The sequence below is a fragment of the Panicum virgatum genome, chromosome 4K (genome assembly GCF_016808335.1).
Source record: "Panicum virgatum strain AP13 chromosome 4K, P.virgatum_v5, whole genome shotgun sequence".
In the NCBI taxonomy this organism is placed as follows: domain Eukaryota; kingdom Viridiplantae; phylum Streptophyta; class Magnoliopsida; order Poales; family Poaceae; genus Panicum; species Panicum virgatum.
The window spans coordinates 34,981,816-35,004,902 of record NC_053139.1 but is presented as its reverse complement, the minus strand read 5'-3'; the positions used below and the strand labels follow the sequence as shown (position 1 = coordinate 35,004,902).

Sequence of the window (23,087 nt, the reverse complement as noted above, 5' to 3'; positions counted from 1 at the left end):
TAAATTGAGCCTTTAAAAAACTATCTATACAAGACTGGGAGCGCTCGTGATTGCAAAGCCGAGTCCAGCTACATTGTTTTTCTTTTCCAGGGCCAATTAAATCGTAAACCCACGGATATAGAAGCCCAGCCCATCTACCCCACCACCAGAAGACTCTTCCTCCTTCCCGTCATTCCACGAGCCCACGGCCCAGGCGGCCTCTAATCTCTCCGCGCCATGGAGCTTGAGCTCGAAAGCGGCGGCGGGGGAAGCAGGGCGGTGGCACTCTCCGTTGACTCCCCAACGGCCGACCTCGGCCGCGGGGACCTGGGCGGCGGCGGCCCCTCCGCGGACCGCACCGTCTCGCGCCGCCACGTGTCCCTTCGCCTTCTCGATGGCGGCGGCGGCGGCGAGCCCGGGGTCGCGTTCGAGGTCGTCGGCAGGAACCCCGTGGCGGTCCGCTCGCCGGACGGCGGGAGCAGAGGCGTGTTCCGGCGCGGGGAGAAGGGCGAGCTCAGGCCCGGGGGCGCGCTGTCGCTGTCGCTCAAGGCGCCCGCGTTCTGGGCCGTGCGGAGGAGGGAGGGGAACGGGGAGGGCGCGGTGGGGGTGGAGGGCGCCGTGCTGGACGCGGTGGCGAGGCGGGAGAGGCGGACATGGGAGCGGAAGGAGAGGGAGAGGGAGAGGGAGAAGCGGGCTGCGGAGGAAGAGCCCATGGAGGTCACCGAAGAGGAGGGGGCGGCGGCGGGCTCCGAAACGGAGGGTTTGGATATCGATCTAGCAAGCGTCGATCCGGTTCGAGGTAAGGTTGTGTTCCTTTACCTTGCATTCCGAGGAACTTGAGATTTTCCAAGTTCCAGGACAAATTTGAATTCGTTGCACATAAGTTTCTAGCGGTGAACTGGTACGGCTCTAAATTTAGGTCAGTTTGGAGTGTCTGTCTCGCATTTGATTTCATTTCGATGGTTCCCTGTGTACTCTGCACGTGTTGATTGATGCTAAGTTCAGAATAATTGTTGGCCACCCTGTCATATTTCACAACAATGCTGGTGTGTGATGCAGAAGTAACAGTTTGGTGTAGCTTTAGGCTTTTTGTACTGTATTTTTTGGAAACCTGATGCAACTATGTGCTTGAAAGGAATGTGTGAATGGGGAAGGTTTCAGTTCCTCTAGAATTTGCGTCGATTTTCTGGATTCAGTTACAAATTTGAATTTTATTGTATATAGCCTTTTTGCATCGAATTGATACAATGATAATTTAGGTTGTATTGGAGTGGTGTCGCTTGCAATTAGTTGGGTTTCAACTTTTCCTTATGTACTCTGCTTGTGTTAGCTGATGTACATCCAGAATACTTGTTGTCTAGATTGTCGATTTCTGAACAATGCCGCGTCCTATGGAGAAGGAACAGTTTGGTTTAGATTCAGGTTTTTGTTCTGTATTTATCGGAATTGTTATGCCACTGCATATTTTGATTGGCTTAGGCACATGTGAATGGAGAAGGTCTCGATTCCTGGACACTAGTGAAAAAACGAAACATTTCATATGGTTAATAATTGTACAATTGGAGTAATGGATTATTGGTCATGGTTCTTCAATAAAACCATATTTGGGCATTAGTAATTTTTTTGGTGTGTTTCTCCTGTTGCCAAGAGAAGCGTTAATGCTAAAATAACTACCCACTACCCAGATGTTTCTGGCTTATTGTCTTTATTATTGTCCAATGTATTTCTGTTTTTTTGGAAAAAAATACATTTCTGTTTCATTGAGTGACGAAGTATGGTTTTTCTGTAGAATTTGGGTTCCTGTCGATGGGCCATGAGTTTGACAGTTATCCAAAGGGAAGAATTCGTGCTCCAAAGGATTGGAATTGGTTTCTAGAGGAAACAAGGAGGACCTCCGACGACGACGATGATGATGAGATTAGCAACGGGAGAGGTAGGTCAAAAGGTTGGGGTCAGAGCAAGAAGAAGAAAGATAGAGAAGGAGAAGATGAGGACTGGACTGATGAGAGTGAGAATGAAAAAGAATCCCTGTCAAGAGGTCCTAGTGTGAAGAGATCGAAGTATGTCACAAGATCTAAAGACCCAAAAAAGCCTCGTCAAGAAAACTCAATGGTTAAAGGTGGAGACAATGATGGTGAGCATGAAGAGGTCGAGAAAGAAGAGGACGAGGAAGATGAAACTCTGGGAGGTTTTGTAGTTAATGATGAGGACGATGAGCCTATGGAAGAGCTGAGTGATGAAGAGGAGGAATTCGACGATGAGGAAGATGATGATTGATAACACTATCAGAAATCGACCTTCTCAGTGATGATGTAAAGCGCTGACAAGTAGGTTGAGTTACAAGTAGTTCTGTTTTGTTCTCCTTTGAACTTCTGTATATACTGTTTGACAACTGTTGGGAGTGTTCTTACTTCTTAAAGAATGACGTGTTGTTCGCTAAGCTGATGCAATTTGCTTTTGTTCTCATGGCTCTTAATCCGCATTGCCTATTTGTGCGTTGAATCAATTTGCGCTCACCTATGTCTTGATCCTTTGACGTTGACGTGCGGCCACGAATCTGCGTCAACCAATTCCATCGGAGATGCGGCCTGCACGATCAACAGAAAGTCTGAAACGCAGCCGTGATCAACAAAAAGTCCGAAACACGCCTCAGCTGCCTTGATCAAGATGTGACGTTCCTATAGATGGCCGGATGGGCTAGGCTTGACTGGCCGCACTAGGCCCGACACTAAAAGAAGACACTAACCCAACATGGCCCGATGAGCACAGTGTCCGTGCCAGTCCGGACATGATACAATTTTGGGCCTGGCACGATTAAACCCGTTTACGACCATAAAATTCCTTATATATATTTTATACTCTCAAAAAGTTTAAATCTATGGCCGTTTTGGCAGGACTTCGGCTCCTCCAAAAATAACTCCGGCTTTGGCTCCTCTAGTGGAGTACCTTCTCTGCTAGAGCTGGAGCTGTTTTGAAAAACGTTTGGCAAAACGGCTTCATCTATTGGATTAAAGTAGTAAAATGTCTAAAATACCCTTCCTTGTATTTTCTTTTTCCTTCTTATTTTTCCCTCCTTTTCTTTTTCTCACCTATTTTTTCCCCTTCTCCCCTCCTTATCCATTCGGCCCTCTCCACCGCGAGCTCCCTCCGTTGGCCCTCTCCACTGCGGCGTCTTCTCCACGCCGCCGGCCACCTCAGGCCCCGCCTCGGCCGCGAGTTCCCTCCGTCGCTGCCCTTCTCCACGCCGCCGGCCGCCACAGGGGCCCGCGCCGCCGCGAGCTCCCTCCGCCGCCGGCCGTCTTGCCCCCCCCCCCGCCGCCGCCACGAGCTCCCTCCGCCGCGGCCTGCCTCGTGATGGTGCAGGGCGCCGCCGTGACCGCCTTCGCTAGCTGCCCCGCTGGTCCCGCCCACCTCCACGCGTCGCTGACCTTTGTGTGCACTGCGCCTCGCTACCTCCGTCCGCTTCCCTCGCGAGGACAAGGGTGTCCACGGACTGGAGGGGCCGCGTGGAGCCACATTTTCTGGCTTCACCTTCCCAGTGGAAGCCGGAAGGTGCTCCAGATGCGGCTCCTTGCCTGGAGTTGCTGGATTTTGGACCGTTTGGCAGGGCTCCCGCTAGAGCCGGTTTTGGAGCCCTGCCAAACAAGGCCCTAAACTCATCTCTAACTTCCTATCCGGTCATCCACTCACACGCGTGCGCCTCACGCATATCGCCACCGCATCCTCCCACGCCCCTCGCCATCCCAACCGCTGCCTCCCTGCCTTCCTGCGCCCATCGATGTCGAGCACGGTCCGGTGCCCGGCCGTCGTGCTAGCACGACACGACACGTCCTCCTCTTCTTCGCTCAGCTCTTCCTTAGGCTCATTGTCTTCATCATTAACTACAAAACCTCCCAGAGTTTCATCTTCCTCGCCCTCTTCTTCCTTGCCCTCTTCATCCTCACAATCATTGTCTCCACCTTTTCCTGTGCTCCATCACTGTGACGCACAATTAACACCACCACGACAAGGTGCGCAACTGCAGCGCTCTGCTGCTCCAATCACTACCCTCACTGAGGGCCAAGGCGTGGCTGCAGCTCCCTTCAGTGTTCCACCGGCTCTGCTCAGCAGCGGCCTGTGCTCCTCTTCGTGCGATGACAGCGACAGCTCGCCCTCCTCCAACGCAGGAGCACCATGGATGTGGTGCGGCCGAGCTCCCAAGCCGACGAGGCAGTTCGGTGGTGCCAACTGCCGGCACTCGTCACAAACGATGGGGGTTGGATCAAATGTGGTCCTGTAATGACTATGCGCTAACCCCGCGTCAATGGTGCCTGCTTCTTATCCACCCCATGCAAATATTGGTCCATGGTAGACTGATCGTGGGGTCAGGTTCCAGTCAAAAGAAACCCGTTGGTGTTTTCCTTCGGTCTGTGCCCGACTCAACCCAATCAGACCCGACCATCGAGCCAGATTTTTTTGCCCCGAGCCTGACCCGACACGGTTCGGTCAGGCTGGGTTGGGGGTGCCGATTCATCGCTCTGTAGGATTGGAACTCATCCAATCTAGAGCCAAGTGCCCCCGCCTTCCCCGCCTCCTCCAGCTTCGGCACCTTTATCGCCACCCACATTGTTGCATCGCTAATCACCCAACCTCAAGCTCCCCCGTCCGTTGCCTGGCCCATCGGATTTCAATTCGCCGCCCCTGTCCGCGCCAACCGCCGCCATCTGCAGCCCGTCACTACTGCCGGTCTTCCGATTCACCCTCCTCCCCCCTCTTCTAAGGCTGCCGATGACCACCGACGCCCCGGCAACCCCTCGTCTGCTAACCCGTCAGCCATCACCATCGCAAAGGTCGAGAGGAAGAAGAAGAACAGTGCGGCGCGGGCCCATCTGCAGCGACGCCCGCCTCCACTCGCATATGTGAGAAATAGATTTTCACGCCGAGTTCGAGTCGGGTCGAGTAAAACCTAATTTTCATGTGTAATTTTCGGGTCGGGTCGGGTTGGATTTTTCAGGTTAAAAATTTGGGCCCTACCTGGCCAGACTTTTATGGCTGGTCGAAAATTTCGGCCCAAGCCCAATCCATACATTGGCCCTGTTTGGTTTGCACCACACTAGGGACTGTAGCAACTTTGACCATTAATTATGGGTATTAAATAAAGTCAGTTTGCAAAGCTAACTTCACAACCCCTGCGCTACTTCGCGAGACGAATTTAATGAGGCCTTTGACCACACAATTAGAGGATGGTTACTGTAGTATTACTGTAGCCAATTATGAATTAATTAGGCTCATTAGATTTGTCACCCAAAGTTGCATCCATCGGTGAAAAGGTTTTATAAATAAATTTCATTTAGTACTCCATGCATGCAAGATTCTCTTATAGCGTTAGTAGCGCTAGGGAGAACCAAACACGGCCATTCATTGGGTTAGGTTTTTTCGGGCGGTTTGGGTCGGGTTCGTTGAGTCAGGCGGCCCATAATTAGCCTCAGAGCCCACTTGTTCTATAGTAAGGAGAAAATCGGAGGTTGCCGATAAACGCGTTTATTGGATTTCTCGAAGGAAAATTTTCTCAAAGTTTACATAAAATAATCTAAATTATCTCCAAACAATCAAATGTGAAAAATAAGACATCACAATGCATAGAAATGTAAAGATATATGGACTAGGAGCAAAGGGTGGGTACGGATTGAAAATTGCCGAGAATTTTTAATAAATAGGTTACCACCAATAAATGCGATTATCGGTTTTCTCATTTTTTTAGTCGAGAAAATTTTCCCTGTCGTAGACAAAATACATGATGTAATGGGATTTGAACTGTAGATGCACTAAAGTGTCAAATTCATGTATGGGAATATCGGATGAAGCGAATTACAAGTTCATGGATCAATTTGCACGTGCATGCCTAGTTGTTGTATTCAGGATACAATTTACTCCTGTTTTTTTTATTGGGAGCTAGCGGGATCCACCTCTTTGGATCTGACCGGTCAACAAAGTCAGACCTCAGTCTACTATGGGCCCCACTCTTGGACTCATTGGCCATCGTGCACTCTTGATGCTCTTACATCAACCCACCTGGAGCAGGTGGCTGCATCTAGGGCTGGACTCGAGCCGAGCCGAGACTTTTTTCGAGCTTTTTTCGAAATCAATATATTCGTATTTATTATAGTCTCCCGCGTTGTTTGATATGCAACTTCAAATCGAGCGAGCCGAGCCGAGCCGAGCCGAGCCGGCCAAAATTGACTTTTGTTCCAAATCAACTAATCTTTATTTTAAAAAAAGAACGAACGTAATCGGAGCAATTTTGAAAAAAGCACCGAGCCAGTTAACGAGCTTTTTTTCCAGCCTAGCTGCATCCATGGACGGTCCTTGGGTAGGGTGACACAGCGCCATCATCGGAGAGGAAGACTAATGATACACATATGTACATGACCATTATGGTCCATCCCGAGGCACACTACAGTACCAGTGCCGCCAATGTAAGGTTGCTGCAATGGTGCTCAAGGTTGCTGCTAAGAGCTGAGCACTGAGCATTGCAGCTGAAAGGTCTACACCTTGCGGAATCGTGGTGATCAAGGGCTCGGCGAGCCTAGGCAGCCAATCTGCTGCACCAGCTCCTCCACCTCCTCGTCGCCCATCTCCTCCCACGGCTCGGCCGCCTCGATGACAAGCTCCTCCACCTCGGCGTCGATCTCCCCCTGCTCATCCCCGAGCAGGTCGTACCATATCATGTCCGTGGCGGTGGAGGTGCTGCTGGAGCCTTGGCTCGCCGCTGCCACGGCCGGGACGGGAGCCGCCTCGACCTCGGCGCTCGCCGCCAGCGCCAGCTCCATGAAGGCGAGGACGTCCGCCGCGGCGTCGAGCAGCGGCCGCTTCCTGCCGGCCTCCACGGGCGCCGCCCTGCCGCGTCGCTCCAGGAAGCCCGGGTTCCCGAGGGCGCGCGCCAGGAAGGCCGTGCACTGCTCCTGCCGGCGCTCCGTGCCCCGCACGCGGCGCTCCATGTCCAGCAGCTGCGCGCGGGCGTCCTGCTGCCCGCGCCGCAGCCGCTCCAGCTCCCGCGCCAGCGCCTCCCGGTCCCGCCGCAGCCTCTCCAGCTCGCTCTCGCGGCCGCCGCTCCCGCTCGCGCCGTTCTTCGCGCCCGATGGCACTGTGGATCCTCCCGGCGCGGCGCCGCGCCGGCGGTGGATGTTGGCGAGGAGGTGGCGCTGGCCAGCGAGGAAGTCGGCATGCGCGAACTCCCAGTTGTCCGGGCTCACCTTGCGGAATCCCTGCGCAGCATTATCGCGAGCGCAGGTACGAGTACAACACAACAATTAGCAAACAGAATCAGTAAATTGATTTGATTAGCAAAAGAACGATACACTAGTAGTGCTACACTGTTAATTTCGTTACTCTAAAACTAGTAGTGCTACACGCGTGGCCCCGTTTGGTGACGCTCCAAACCAGCTCGACGCCGCTCCAGCTTCCAGCCGCTCTCGCTTCTTGCCGTTCCAGCACCCGGTTTAGACCGTCTGGTAGCGCTTCTCCCTGGGCTCCAACTCCAGCTTGACAGCGAAGATGAAATCCTGCCGACAGCGACGCTCGTCGCCGCAGGTCTGCCCTCCTCGCGCTCTCCTCCCAGGAAATCGAGATCCTCCTCCTGCGAGTCGAGCTCTTCTCCCACTAATCGAACTCGGCCGCCGTTGAATCGAGCTTGAACGCTCGCCAAATCGAGCTCCGGCGAGGCACGGCACGACGAGCAGGGAGACGAGATGAGCTGGGCGCCGCGCCGAGCAAAGCGAGAGAGGGGGCAGGAAGCGTCGAAGAGGGGCAGCACGGTTGGAGAGGGGTAATTACGAATTTACGAATTGTAAATGCGATTAATTACTGACGTAGGTGTTGAGCTGGCGGAGGAAGGTGGAGAAGTTGGCGTGCTTGAAGCGGCGCGGGAGGAGCCCCGCCGCGAAGGCGTGCGGGTCCCACACCACGAAGCTGTTCCGCGCCGCGCCCCACGACACGACGCCGTCAGTCGCCGGGTCCTCCACCAGCTCGAATGTCTTCGCCAGGAACGGCGGAACCTGAGATGCCGCCGGCGGTGTCCTCCAGGGCTCCGTCGCCGGCGCCGCGGCTGCTCGCCCGCCGACGTCGCCGGCGGCGTCCACCACCACCACTTCGTCGTCCTCCCGCTCCTCCTGCTTGACCGTCACGGCCGCGGGGTGCTCCATCCGCCTGAGTCCGCTGCGTTGGGTAGGCGGGTGCGCGGGTCTGCGCTTCGGCGGGAGCGGCGTTCTGGAAAGTACGAGAAGGAAGGGATGGAGGAACTGGAGCTGCGTTGGAAGCTTTTCGGGGGCGGTGGAGCTCGCGGGAAGACGGCGGCCGCGAGATTTTTTTCGACTAAGGTGTGTTTAGTTTGGGCGCAAAATTTTCAACGCATGTGGGGTTTTTTTTTTGAGCAGCAACGCATGTGGGTTGCGATAGAATGCTATGGGCCTATGGCATATGGCGCAAACAGAACCTAATTTGCTATTTAGGCCGTGTTTAGATGCCGTAAAGGCAAAACGCAAAATTTTTATAAATTGCTTGCATGATATATTAAATATAGTCGAAAAATAAATCGTATTATACAAATGGACTGTAAATCGCGAGACGAATCTAATGAGCCTAATTAGGACATGATTAGACACTAAATTGCTACAGTAAACATACTCTAATAATGGATTAATTTAGCTCATTAGATTCGTCTCGTAGTTTACAGACGAGATATATAATTAGTTTTGTGATTAGTTTATATTTAATACTTCAGATATTGAAGATTTTTTGATAAAAATAAAAAAATACAAAATATAAAGTGATCTAAACACACCCTTAATACGTGGGTTGCGATCGAATGCTATGGGCCTATGGCGCAAATAGGTTTTGTCATGGATTGGACTAGGCCAAGACCGCGAGACAGCGAGGGAGCGAGGCCACCAACGCAGGACGACGGCCGGGGGTGGGCACGAACGGGCGCAGGCAAAGCAAGGCGAGTGTGGCTTTGTGAGAGTGAGCGGGGGATGGCAATAATGGAGGTAGGCGCGAACTGCAGAAGATGCTTCGTCCACCAGTAGAAGCAGCCCGCAGTGGAGGCGACGGAGATCGCCTGCAGTCGCTACTGCGACTTAGTAGCGACTGTAAGATAGCGACTGCACAGGAACTCGGTCCGCATCCGCGCATTGCCATCCAGCGAGCTTAGGCGTTGAAACGCAAAAAAAATTGGAGATCGCCTGCAGTCGCTATTGCGACTGCAAAATAGCGACTGCACAGGAACTCGGTCCGCATCCGCGCATTGCCATCCAGCGAGCTTAGGCGTTGAAACGCAAAAAAAAATTTGCGAAATTTGTTTGCTAATTTGAAATATTAAATGAAGTCTATTTACAAAACTTTTTATACAGATGAGTTGTAAATCGCGAGACGAATCTAATAATACTAATTAATTCATGATTAATGGATGGTTACTATAGCATCACTGTTGTAAATCATAGATTAAGTAGGCTCATTAGATTCGTCTCGCGATTTATAGCCCATCCATGCAAAAAGTTTTGTAAATAGATTTCATTTAATACTCCATGCATATGTCGAAATATTCGATGTGATGTTTTTTTGTGTTTACGGGGTTTATGGGGGTAGAACTAAACAGCGCCTTACTGCACCAGCGCTCCTGGCGGACTGCGGCGGTGGCGCGTGGTGGTCCAGCACTCTTGTCAGAGACCCGATGAGCACGAGAGCCCAATGCGGAGACTATGCTGGCGCTTCTGCTTGACGGTGCGAGAGGCCGCCATTTTGCTCAGCCATCAAATTGAATCCACCTGTTGCTTGTAGCCTCTCCCCTGATGGAGATGAGATGGGGAGGACATGAGCAACAACGAGGGAATAATGTGAGATAGCGCTGTTGACTGGAATCGTAAAGGGACGAGAGTGTGACCGTTTGAGACTTGAGAAGATCGAGACACAGTCTGCTCCTATGGACTGTGTGCTTGATTTCGGCCATAGACAGGGGCGGATCCAGCGTGGGGGCTGGGGGTGCGCCAGCCCCCCCTACATGCTTGCACATTAAGGAAAAATAGAGGAGGAATGAGGGGAAGAAGAAGAGAAAAAAGAAGGAGAGGGGGGGCTGGAGGAGGAAGAAGGATGTCAGCCCCCCCTGTCCATGAATTCTGGATCCGCCACTGGCCATAGATAAAAGATCCGACAGTGGAGAAAGAATGGCGACGTGGCCCAATCTCCTGCTCAAGCTGATGGGGGCAGATTTCGTTAGGTAAAGATTGCATAAATAGGTTTTGTCAAATGCCATTATAAAATAGATCCTCCTTGTAAGTTGACTTACATTTAGCTATGTGTAAACCTTCCTTTAAGGCACCGTTTGAACTGTTGGATTGGTGATTGAAAAATTGACTTGGCCGTGTTTGGTTCATTCTAGGAATCCTAGAATATATTTTTCGAGAAGAGAATCTTATACGCATGGAGTACTAAATGAAATCTATTTGCGAAACCTCTTTAGGAATGAGTGTAACTTTTCGCGGCGAATCTAATGACGGTAATTAATTGATGATTGGCTACAGTGATGCTACAGTAATCATCCTCTAATCACACAGTCAAAGGCCTCATTAGATTCTTCAGAGTTCCTAGCGCAGGAGTTTTATAGTTGGTTTTGCAAACTGACTTTGTTTAATACCCCTAATTAGCGGTCAAAGTGTGTTTTAAGATCTTCTAGGAAGAAACCAAACATATGTAAGTTCCCGTTTGAAAATCCAACAGTGTAGATTAAGTTTTCAACGATCCTACACAAACAGTTTCATGATGTGTATATATGGCACCCTGTTCACCCTAACAGGCCTGCTATATGCTCTGTAAGTGTGCCCAGGTCATCTGATCGGTCAGTTTTGTTGACAGACCTGTTAGGATAATTTGAGCTGTATACAACATTGAGCCCAACAGACCTAGACTCATTGTACTAGTTATCTTTCAATTTTCACAAGGATTTCACGTACTTAGAAAAAAAAAATAACAGTAGCACACCGTCTATCCAAAATTTACATACTTAAAAGCTAAAAAATGATAGTAGCACACTATCTGTCCAAAATTTACAAGTATTTGGCATTCAAAATTTGAAAAAAACAAATAAACAGGAAAGATTACAACATTGCTATGGACTCATTTCACACACTAAAGCTGTGATCGATTCTAGACCTGCCAACAACATTTAGGGAGGCATGTCAATCTAACGTAGAATTCATATAACACAATGGCTTCTATGGCGATTGAGTGACAAGTCAACTAAGCTTCTAACATTAGAAATGTCTGGTTCAGGATCATATTGCTAGTTGAAACATGATGGCATATGAGTGACTTATCATAACATATCAAACACCTTTGCATAGAAATAGAAGTATACACATCTGGGTCATAAGATTGTGTTTTATTTCAATACACGGCAAGATACACAAGAATACTAGTCAATTTAGCACAGGTAATTACATATGAGAAATTGCACAGCGTGGTATAATAATATAATCTCGTTAGAGCACTAGCTTGTATATGTATATTCTGTATCAGGAAGCCCACTTTGTGGAAGGCTTCAATGACTGAATAAGATGTAAGTACTTCCAGTGACTTTTTAAACCCAATCTCAAGTATAAACATACAAATAGAGAGGGACCAAGCCAGAAAAATCAATGTATTCTAAAGAGAACAATCAGATTACTTTGCACTAGAGTAGAGAAACATCAATATATCAGCACTGCGGTCATGATGGAGCAATACCAAGTTATGTATGTTTACACAAAATTCAGTATATAAATAAGTAGCTTGGAGATAGGAAATAGTACAGAACTGGAAGCTTACCTTTGAGAAATAACAAACTTGATTTGTCAAAATCAATGACAAAGAAGACCACCAGTGGGAGCATGCTGAATCACCAGGCCCTTACACCACTAGGATATAAACACCAAAATTTCTGTGATTGAAAGGTTCTCAATGGTTCCTCGTATGGCTCTTACAAAAATCTAGTAAAGTGATGCACTTTGGCATATTTACACTAACAAACAAAAGAAATTACAATACTAGATAATGGTATAATTGTAGTATAAGTTATCTGTTATTTTATAACAAAATTGAAATTAAAAGTTGTGTTTCTAACAGTAACATATTACTTTCAAGATTGATGGGTTTCAGAATAGAAATTGGAGTGCAGAAGAAATATGCTCAACAAAGTAGGTTCAGAATAGTCTCACTTTACATATTGCAGAAACATGGTGAGAGTGAGAGCCTTTAATTTAACATAAATGCACATAAACAACCAAACAATATAGCCTGCCCCAAGCCTATTAGATATGGTACATATTTAAGGAGTCGGAGGAAACTTAACAGACATGTTTTTCTTTGCCTAATTTTTGCCTAATTTCAAGTAAACGATAATGACCAAGTATGAAACTTATATCTAATTTTGACCTATAAAACAACACTAGTGCTCACTTAGGATCAGCATTTGCACTTCACAAAATAATCGACTATGCTCTGTCAAAACAACCAGGAATGACAAATCACAACTCTAATCAACACTACTAGCTTAATTATACAGTTGTTGCATGTTTTAGATTTTTTCATTGCAAAAATTGATATCACTAAACTAGGAAATCTGTAAGAAATCAGATATGGAGACAGATCGATGCTGCACACTGATGGGTAACTGATAGGGAGAGTCACCAAGGATGTGCACAACCCTAGCAGGACACATGCAAGTGCAAATTACTACTAGATCGATCTCAAATCCAACACAAATAAATAACATATCGAAATTCACGGACATACGGACATATGCTGCACACTGATGGGTAATAACATATGTAAGTCATTGTCTTCATTTGTGTCTAGAAATCATTCACAAACATAAATTCAAAATTTGAAGAAGAAAAATCAATTTCCAAGTCACTATCTATCTATTTCTTAGACTCAATTATAAGAAGCAATGAGCTGACCTACTTTATGAAACAATTATAAGAAGCAATGCAGGTTAAGGATTCAGATTTTTCTAATTTTCTAATGCTTGGAGCCAATCTGATGCTGGTCCCAAGAGATACCCTACATGCACACATTGTGCATTATGAAGTATGAGCAAAAGGTCCAAAAAAATACAAACAAAAAATTACAAGGAGGGTGTAATTCTCACTTGACATACTGCCTTCTCACTTGTCAAGCATACACTATGTCATATTGTACAGTTAAAAATGAGGAAATTACAATGATAAATGAGGGTGTAATTCTATTATAAGTTTACTCATAGATTTCTTGTCATTGGTCAAGAGTGATAATTAACGAAAAACAAAATGACCAATCAACAACCACATATAAGAATGTGTGTAAAAAAAATCCTAGTACCGAGAACTTGACTCCACATAACGCAAGGTTCACATACTTAGGGGAGCCAATTTAGCCATCCCTGTCAAGCAATATTTCCCTTCGCAATGCAGGCATTATTTACTATCCAAAATTTAAGCAGATGAACACAACCTACAGAAGTTATTCTTATAATGCTGTTTTGTGATGTAGTGTTTACCCAGAACAAAGGAACTCCAAAACACATTTGAGCTTCGACAGTTGTTCTTGTTGCACACCAAGAAACCTTACAAAATGGAATTTATTGTCCCTAAACCGAGCTTTGGAGGTTTACATTTGGATCAGTGTGGTCACCATTCAACACATGTTGATCAGAGTCATTAAAATAGGCAGGTTGCAATACCTGCAGCACACCAGAGGTGCAATCTCTATAACATCAGCTGTTGAAACTACTGGAAATCAATTCAAAATGAATATTGGTCCAGGTAGACTGATCATCCGTCGGGTCGGGTTCCAGTCAAAAGAAACCCGTTGGTTTTTTCCTTCAGTCTGTGCCCGACTTGACCCAACCTGACCCGACCAAAGGGCCGGATTTTTTTGCCCCGAGCCTGACCCGGCACGGTCAGGTCAGGCTGGGTTGGGGGTGTCGATTCATCGCTCTCTGCGATTGGAACTCATCCAATCATAGAGCCAAGTGCCCCCGCCTTCCCTGCCTCCCCCAGCTTCGGCGCCTTTATCGCCACCCACGTTGTTGCACCGCTAATCACCCAACCACGAGCTCCCCCGCCTGTTGCCTGGCCCACCAGATTTCAAGTCGCCGCCCCTGTCCGCGCCAACCGCCGCCACCTGCAGCCCACCACTACTGCTGGTCTTCTGATTCACCCTCCTCCCCCATCTTCTAAGACCGCCGATGACCACCGACGCCCCGGCAACCCCTCGTCTGCTAACCTGTCGTCCATCACCATCGCAAGGTCGAGAGGAAGAAGAAGAACAGTGCGGTGTGGGCCCATCTACAGTGTCGCTCGCCTTCACTCACATATGTGAGAAATAGATTTTCCCGCCGGGTTCGAGTCGGGTCGGGTAAAACCTAATTTTCATGTGTAATTTTCGAGTTGGGTCGGGTTGAATTTTCAGGTTAAAAATTTGGGCCCTACCTGCCAAGACATTTATGGTTGGTCGAAAATTTCAGCCCAAGTGCAACCCATACATTCATTGGGTTAGGTTTTTTCGGGCGGTTTGGGTCAGGTTCGTTGAGTCAGGCGGCCCATAATTAGCCTCAGAGCCCACTTGTTCTGGATAAACGCGTTTATCGAATTTCATGAAGTTTACATAAAATAATCTAAATTATCTCCAAACAATCTAATGTGAAAAATAAGACATCACAATGCATAGAAATGTAAAGATATATGGACTAGGAGCAAAGGGTGGGTACGGATTTAAAATTACCGAGAATTTTTAACAAACAGGTTACCACCAATAAATGCGATTATCGGTTTTCTCATTTTTTTTAGCGGAGAAATTTTTCCCTGCCGTAGACAAATACATGATGTAATGGGATTTGAACTGTAGACAAATACCGAAGCTTACCTTTCTTCAAGATGCTCCGCAATGCAAAACAAATTTGAATGGTGTGACGAACAAAGAGAAGCTCTTCGATCACTATAAGAGTATTTGCAAAACATGATCAAGATGAGGTCCCCAAACCTGAAGGATGTGTTGCTATTATACATTGCTGACTCACACTTCGCTGTCAGCGCTGCCCTTGTTCTTGAGCGAGAAGTCGAAGGTCACAAGAAACAGTTACTAGTGTATTTCATTTCCGAAGCCTTGGCCGGCTCCAAGCTCTTGTACTCAGAACTTGAGAAAATAGCCTATGCCGTGATTATGTCCGCTCGCAAGCTACTTCACTATGTCAAAGCACATAAGAAAATTGTCGTGACAGATCAACCGCTGCACAACCTCTTCAACAACAGAGAAGCTTCTGTTAGAATAGCCAAATGGGCTTCAGAACTCTCATAATTCTACATTAACTTTGAAAGAACAACCATAAAATACCAATTCCTAGCAGACTTTATAGCGGATTGGACATCACCTGCCATCAAGGAGGAACCTCTGACAAAAACCTGGATCGTCTTGCGATGGTGCCTGGTGCGAGGATGGTGTTGGCATAGCTGCAATCCTAGAGTCCCCTTCTCGAGCAAAAACAAGATACACAGCCCGTCTCTGCTTCACAAACCCTGACCCATCAACAAATAACACAACTGAGTACGAGGCTCTACTTTTCGGCCTTCGGAAAATGAAAGCCCTGGGTTATCAGAATTTTATCATAAGATCATATTCCAAGATCATTAGAGATCATGTCGAGAAATACGCCGAAGCTAGAAAGCCAGAGCTTATTGAGTACCTGGAAGCAGTAAGAGCAATTGAAAAACATTTCAAAGGTTTCGACATCGTGCACGTCCTAAGAGCTCTGAATGGGGAAGCCGCCAAGCTAGCAAAGGCAGTAGCTAGAAAAGAGCCATTACCTCTGGACGTCTTCTTCAAGGAGATTACAGAACCTTCAATCAAAGCAAAAAAAAAAGCAATGTTATCTCCATTGAAGACTGGAGAGCCCACATAATGGCATATCTTTGTGGCTTCCTTGAGCCAGCAAGCGAGCTAGAGGAAAAGAAAATGTTCCAAAGGCAAGGGGATACACAATCTCTTAAGGTGAATTATATAAATCGAGCGTCACAACCCCATGGCTAAAATGCATCCCCACCTCATAAGGCATAGAATTGCTCAAGAAAATTCACTATGGTCTCTGCGGCTCGCACATTGGATTCAGACAACTCATTTCTAAAGCTTTCAGACAAGGCTTCTTCTGGTCTTCGGCATTAAAGGACGCTCGGCATTACGTCAAAACTTGCCAAGCCTGCCAAATGATGGGGCCTAAGTCCACAAGACCTTTGGAACCTTCACAGCTCATTGCACCAACTTGGCTCTCTGCGAAGATGGAGAATCGATCTTATCAAACCACTTCCCACGGCACAAGACAATTACAAGTCAGCCGCTGTCGCGATCGAGTACTTTACAAAATGGATCAAAGCAAAGCCACTAATAAACATAACCTCCAAAACAATCTGCAAGTTCTTCTAGCAAAACATTATATGCAGGTTCAGAGTCCCCAAACTAAGCACATCCAGCGAAACCAACATAAATGAACAAGGAACGTGAAAAGTCATCATCTTTGCTTACCCAAGGGAGTGTTTCAGGCATTGCTTTCGCACTTTTTGAGCGGCTGCAGCTGCAGCTGCACTTGCTGGAGACAGGGGAGGCCGACCACCCTTAGCTGCTGGCTTTTTGGCCGTTACCTTCTTGGCCGCCGCACCAACCGGGAAGCCCTTCGGCTTAGCAGCAGCGACCTGGGCACTGCCTCGCACAGGAGGTGGCAGCAGGAGCTGGACAGGCATCGGCGCAGAGGGTGCACCGTTCTTCCTCGTCGCTTCTGGATCTAGCGCTTGCAGGACGGCATCCCTTTGGGACGATGTGGGATAAGGACGCAAATGAGCTAGAAGAAGAAGAAGAGCCGCAACTGCAACAATGGATTACTAGGTTAGGGATGAGGAAGAGCATCGCCGGCTATCAGCTTGTCCTATTTTGGAGTTCTCCACCATGGCTCCGACTCTAATGCGCAGCGACGGGAGCTGCAAGTTCGTGGTTGAGGCCATGAGGGGCAAGGGCGCGTGGGGCTGTGCCTACGTGATGCTGCGGTGCGGCAGCTGGGATAGGCGGGTGTGGGTGGAGGTCGACGCATGGCCAGCCGGCCATGGAACGGCGAGGGGTGACTGGGCGAGCGCTCGCTCAACCGTGCGAGGCCGTTAGTCCGCACCGCGAGCCCTTACGGCGGCCGGCGACTTGGTCTGGGAGGGGAGTTGAGTGTGGATTAGGGATAGTGTTTCAGGGGTTCTGCAATATATATAGCAGAAGCATTTGGACCAAATACATGTGCTATATGGGCTGAAATGAGTTAGGCGTTTGGGCTAGTTTGTTGTTGCATACGTGCATTTTTTACCCGTGGATAAGTGGGTATGGGTGGGATACATCCACACCCGTACCCGTCGTACCCGATGGGTACAAAATTTTACCCAACAACGTACCTACGGGTAAAAAAATTATTCTATATCTGTCTTCTTATTTGGTAAAACCCGTCGGTTACTCGGATTTCGAGTACCCATTATATTGCCATCTTGATTTGTCTCCTGGAGCTTATTTTTTGACTACTAAACAAATCCGTCGCCCATTACGGCCTTTTGCTGCTGAACAAATCCATTCTCATGTACAGATAACGAAAACCTTACTCCCTCTATTCAAATTGTAGATCCTTTTAGCCAATCTAAATACATAGATTTTACTATGCATCTAGATAAAAATTATATCTAGATGCATGATAAAAGTTATGCATCTAAATTTGCTAAAACAATCTACTTGGAACGGGGAGTACTCCCTCCGTTTTAAATATAGGTCGTTTTGACTTTTCTATATGCATATATTTTGCTATGTATCTAGACATATGTTATATCTAAGTGCATAGCAAATAGTATGAATCTGGAAAAGCCAAAACGACCTACATTTTTGGAACGGAGGCAGTATATGATATCTATTTTCGTTTCGTCAGGTGGGCTATGTCCACCCGTTGGACCTGGAAGAAATTCCTAGGTCTGACCTTAATTGGTTGAACCTAGCAGTGACCTTGTTGAAGGCATTGTTTGGATTAAGATGAATTACTCCCTCAGGTGAAAACCTTTGATCTGGCCTTAATTGGTTGGGTCACTGCAATGTCGGCACGTGCGCGTGCCGTTTCCTCATTGGAGGCATTGTCTCGGGAGCCTACTTCATAGTCCAAGAGCTGCTTCGGTTTGCGAAGCGGATGAAGGTGAAGTCGCTTGTGGTAGTTTGCTGCGGCATGATCTTTAGGTCATGACGTTCTATTCTTTTTTTGTTTCTTTTTCTTAGACTGTGTGCATCTTAGTTATGCAGAGGTCGGGATGGATCTTATATAATTGTATCACCTTGATGTAATTGTCTAAGATCAATAAAGCTTCTCTTTTCCAAAAGAAAAAAATCAAACGGCATCCATTCCGTTTTTTTCCTTCCTCTATGAGGCCCTGTTTCTTCTTCTTGGCGTGCTTCCTCACGTGCTCACAGCCCACCCAGGCCCGTCCACCTGCTTCCTGTCTCCGATAGCGTCCTCTCACTGCTGGATCTGTGATTACTGCCCTTGCCCCGTACCGGGCTCCATCGAGGCCGTCTCCTCTCTCCTGCCCTTAGGTGGGCACCGGCACTCCATATCCGGCGGTTGTCCGCTGCTCCTCGGTGGCACCGGGTGGTGGTGAAGCAGGTTCTGTGAAGGTCGCCGTGAGAGGGTTGTGTCGAGGAGCACCACCAGGATAGAGCAGTTCTTGGCGGCGAGGCAGGACGGAGTTGGGCATTTCTTGGCGATGAGGAAAGCCGGAGTTGGGCACTTCTTGGCGACGAGGAAGGCCAGAGTTGGAAGGATTGGCAATAGGGACCTGTGTGAAGAAGGATCGACGACGAGTCTTCGCCGGGGTACCCGCCGTTGGCAGTGGAGGGCGCACGCCACCGGAGGCGCCTCCATGAGATCCGGAAGGCCTCTACTCCATATCGGGAAGATGGCGGGGTGGTAGAGGCGGCGCTGGCCGTCCCTTACGTGGAGTGCAGCTGCTCCATGCTGCGGCGGGGTGGAGGTGCCGCAGGCGGCGGCGCGGGGAGGTGACGGGGCGAGGGCGACGGGGTGGAGGCGAGCAGGGCCAAGGGCGGCGGGGTGGCGGCCGGCGCGCCGTTGCGCCGGTGCGGCGGGGCAGGGAGGTGATGGGGCGAGGGCAGCGGGGTGGAGGCGTGCCGGGCCAAGGGCGGCGGGGTGGCGGGCGGCGCGCCCGGCAGCGTGAGGCGGGGCGGGGAGACGTCGGGGATTCGGGGCGAGGGCAGAGCGTCGGGGCGTGGGTAGGGTGTCGGGGCAGATCGGTCCATCCTTTTTCTAGGGGCCTGCTACTGTAGATTGAGAGTCCATGTAAAATGAGAGCCCATTTGGTGATCCTGCTGGAGTTGAAATTCCTCCTAAACTCCTAAAAAATGATGTAGGGGCCATGTAGGATCAAGAACACCGACTAGAGGGGGGTGAATAGGCGGTTTAAAATCTAAAACCAACAACACTAGAGAAAATTAATTAGTAACAAAGGAAAGCCCTATGTCATGCTACTACTATCTCTAGATGGTTTGCAACCTAGGGTGACAAGATACAAATCAAGCTCTAGTAAAGTAAATTGCTCAAAGCAAAAACAAGAATTAAAGTGAGCAAGAAAGGTAACCAAGCTTGACACACGAATTTATCCCGTGGTGTCGATGACTTACCGGTCACCCCTAATCCATGTTGAGGTGGATTCCAAGAATCAACCGCTCCTCTATCAAAAAAACTCTTGATCTTGAACCGGCTTGAATCAAGGAACCGCTCCACACATCGATTCCACTAGAGTTGCTCTTCACCACTCCGGTGAGGTGAGCACAAGACCTCTCACAACCGAAATCGGGGCTCCTCAACAATCTCCATGGAGGAGCTCCACGAAATCCTCTTCTCCAAGCCGTCTAGGGAGCGGCAACTCCCAAGAGTAACAAGTCGATGACGCTTGCTTGAAGTTTTCCTAGTGCCACAAAGCTCAAACTCTTGATGCAATGCACTAGGAAGCCCTCACACTCTCAAGAATACAATCTCTAAGCAAGTGTGTGTGAGAGAGGGATGCCTTAGCTCTATAGTGTCAAGTATGCAGTCCAAATGACCAAGAGAAAGACCCAATGGTCAGGCATTGGGTATATATAGACATCCCCTCAAAAACTAGCCGTTAAACTCTTTTCTACGAAGTCGCGGACCGTCCGCTCTTCAAAAACCGGACCGTCCTCCGTTATAAGCCAGTGAGTCAGAGTGCATTTAATGCGTGTCAGAACTAGCCGTTACAGCCCTAGAGGACCGTCCGCGCCCCAGGGGCGGACCGTCCGCAGTTAAGTGTTCCACACCACCAGAGACGAACATCGTCTCTGGTACAACTTCGAAATTAGCCGGCGGACCGTCCACGCCCCAGGAGCGGACCATCCGCCATTCATCCTTCAAATCCACTAGAGACAACAATGTCTCTGGTACAAATTGTCAAATAGTCGGCGGACCGTCCACGCCCCAGGGGCGGACTGTCCGCAGCACAGATCATAAGCCCAACCAGAGAAAACACCCTCTCTGGTACATTTTGAGTTTGAGCGGCGGACCGTCCGCCCACATGGGCCGGACTGTCCCCCAGTCACATCTAATTTCCACCAGAGCCAAACATGCTCTCTGGTACGGGTGCGGACCGTCCGCGCTCCAGGGAGCGGACTGTCCGCGCTTGTGCAGTCAGCTCTCAAACTTGTTCTTTTTCAAATCTTGTCAAAGCGTCGTTAGCCGTCATGCATGCACCTAGACATTTTGAGCAAAATGGTACTAAAGACCCGTCAAGCACGAGTACACAACCCCTCTTGATAGTACGGCTATCTATCCAATAAATCCGGTCACTTTTCATCCACTAAATGCCTTGTGACCGGTAAAATACAAAAGCCCTATTTTATACCTTTGTCTTGATCCCGAGCTTTGCATATCATCTCCAAACTTCATACGTTCACAACCAAATGTCTTTCATCTATGGATCGACCTATGCTCATTATCTCGAATGAAATTGTTAATCCACAAATCATTGTCATTAATTACCAAAACTCGAATTAGGGGCCTAGATGCTTTCAATCTCCCCCTTTTTGGTAATTGATGACAACACTAAATTTTAGAGTGATAAAAGTATTTAAGTCAACTTTATACACTAGGCATAAGATGGACTTGGAATTGAACTTTGGAAGAACTTACTCATTTTTCTTGAAAATTTCAGAATATGGTATAAATAAATTCACCAAGTTCGATGAGTAGAGAGAACTCCCCCTTAATATGTGCATATAAATTTGAATGAATACCAACAGCACATATATATAATTTGAAAAATTTGACGGAGTTTCCCCTACAAGTGGAAATCGAGGCATACAAGATACATGATATATATATGATATGAATTTTAGCTTAGTTAGCACAACCTCGCAACCACAAGATGAACATAAGTAGATAAGAGTAACACAAATCAACATAGTTCATCACACATTACAAACCAAATATTCAAATCCAACCACAAATCACAAACCGAGTTCATGCAAGACACAAATCATAAATATGTAATGCAATAGTTCAACACAAATAAACACGAGTAGCAAGCGGAAGCCGAAAGCGAATGATTTCCATGTGAAGTCCATGAGCTCCCCTAGATCCAAGCACTCCAAAGCTCCAAAGCTCCTTCTCCCCCTTTGGCATCAATTTCCAAAAACGTCAATCCATCGGCGGTGGAGGAGGTGGCGGTGGGTAGAACGGCTGGTGCGGTAGAACTCTGGAGGCGGCACTGGAGCCGGAAACACTGAGTAGAAGTGGTCAGAAAACCTGGTGAAGGCTGTGTTGAAAGTATCAAAGCGCTGCTCTAGATGCTGCTGCCTCTGCTCAAGCTGCTCAAACTGCTCAAAAGAAGGCAAATCCTTAAAGCGTGAGTCAAGAGCTGCTATGTCTGAGTGTAAACTCTGCTGAACCCCCTGCCTCTGAGCCATCATGGGCTGGAACATCTGCTGCTGTATGTTCTGGAAGTTGAGGTTCATCTGACTCTGCATCTGGCTAGCCAACCCCGCAATCTGAGAGGACATGCTCTCTTGCATGGATGCAAAGTAAGGGTCAAAGTAACCAGCTGGAGGAGCCCACTACTGCTGTACTGGAGGCTGTGGTGGTGGCATGGCATGCTGAGCTGCAGTTGCTCCCATGTGAGCATCATTATCACTATCATCATCACCATCCTGCCCCTATGCTTCAGCATCCATATCATTTCCAGGGAAAGGAGTCAAAGGCCTCAAAAGAAAAGCAATGTCATTCTTGAATGGCCTGAAAGGAGTGTGCTTACTCTCACATATCCCTCTGAAGTTAGACTTGACGTTGATGATGGACATAATATATGGAGCAAAATATAAGTTCATCTCCATGTTAAGTCTTAAATCTGCAAGCTGATCCATAATAAGAGTAATGACATTTATTCTATTTCCATTCATGATATGAGATATCACATTCCAATAGAGCCCTCTAATCTTGTCCTTGTTGCCACCCTTAGGCATGAATGTGACTCTGACAATTTTATTAATCACACCAGGATGATGCCTCAGACCCTGAATGCCCCCAAAGCATCTAGCAATACCAAGATGTGCAGGCTCATAGTACATGGGGTAGTCATTCTCATCTAGAAGGTTTTCTAACACAACATTCACACTTTGCTCACTAGTGATGAAATCATAATCCAACTGATTAGCCTCAGCAAACTGTGCAAATGTAGCATAATAGGTTCTCTTGCCAGTTGTCCACCAAAATGTTTTCTCAACCATGTTGATCTCTAGGGTGGCATAGAACTGACGTATGACTGTTTCATTCCAATCACACTTATGCTGCAGAAAATTTGCTAACTCCATTTGCTCAAATCTATCCACTGGATCAGACATGACTTGTTGTGATCTCATATAGCCTAGGTCAATGATCTGATGTTTGAATACATTCTTCTTAACTAGATGACTAAAGTAAGCATCTTTTTGTATCTCAGTTTTGAAGAAGAGGATGTTGATGTCCCGAGGCAAGTTGAACT

At 47.9% G+C, this 23,087-nt stretch overlaps 2 protein-coding genes across 2 annotated transcripts; one reads left to right on the top strand and one right to left on the bottom strand.

Moving 5' to 3' along the window:
* Nucleotides 1-160: 160 nt before the first annotated feature.
* LOC120704886 (sodium/potassium/calcium exchanger 1-like) lies at nucleotides 161-2,424 on the top strand. Its single transcript, XM_039989425.1, has 2 exons — nucleotides 161-778; nucleotides 1,769-2,424. The coding sequence occupies exons 1-2, from the start codon at nucleotides 217-219 to the stop codon at nucleotides 2,254-2,256; spliced, it is 1,050 nt and encodes a 349-aa protein (XP_039845359.1). The 5' UTR covers nucleotides 161-216; the 3' UTR covers nucleotides 2,257-2,424.
* Nucleotides 2,425-6,347: 3,923 nt separating this feature from the next.
* On the bottom strand, nucleotides 6,348-8,415 carry LOC120704885 (putative heat stress transcription factor A-6a). The gene is made up of 2 exons (XM_039989424.1): nucleotides 7,827-8,415; nucleotides 6,348-7,223 (listed from the first exon to the last, which is right to left on the bottom strand). The coding sequence occupies exons 1-2, from the start codon at nucleotides 8,157-8,159 to the stop codon at nucleotides 6,528-6,530; spliced, it is 1,029 nt and encodes a 342-aa protein (XP_039845358.1). The 5' UTR covers nucleotides 8,160-8,415; the 3' UTR covers nucleotides 6,348-6,527.
* Between the last annotated feature and the right edge of the window lie 14,672 nt (nucleotides 8,416-23,087).

What these genes read in the sequence shown, in the direction of transcription:
- LOC120704885 (XM_039989424.1), bottom strand. Translation starts at nt 8,159, where the DNA reads ATGGAGCACCCCGCGGCCGTGACGGTCAAGCAGGAGGAGCGGGAGGAC. An exon ending in TCCGCCAGCTCAACACCTAC is followed by an intron (nt 7,224 to 7,826) that starts GTCAGTAATTAA and finishes AATGCTGCGCAG; the next exon opens with GGATTCCGCAAGGTGAGCCC.
- LOC120704886 (XM_039989425.1), top strand. Translation starts at nt 217, where the DNA reads ATGGAGCTTGAGCTCGAAAGCGGCGGCGGGGGAAGCAGGGCGGTGGCA. An exon ending in AAGCGTCGATCCGGTTCGAG is followed by an intron (nt 779 to 1,768) that starts GTAAGGTTGTGT and finishes GTTTTTCTGTAG; the next exon opens with AATTTGGGTTCCTGTCGATG.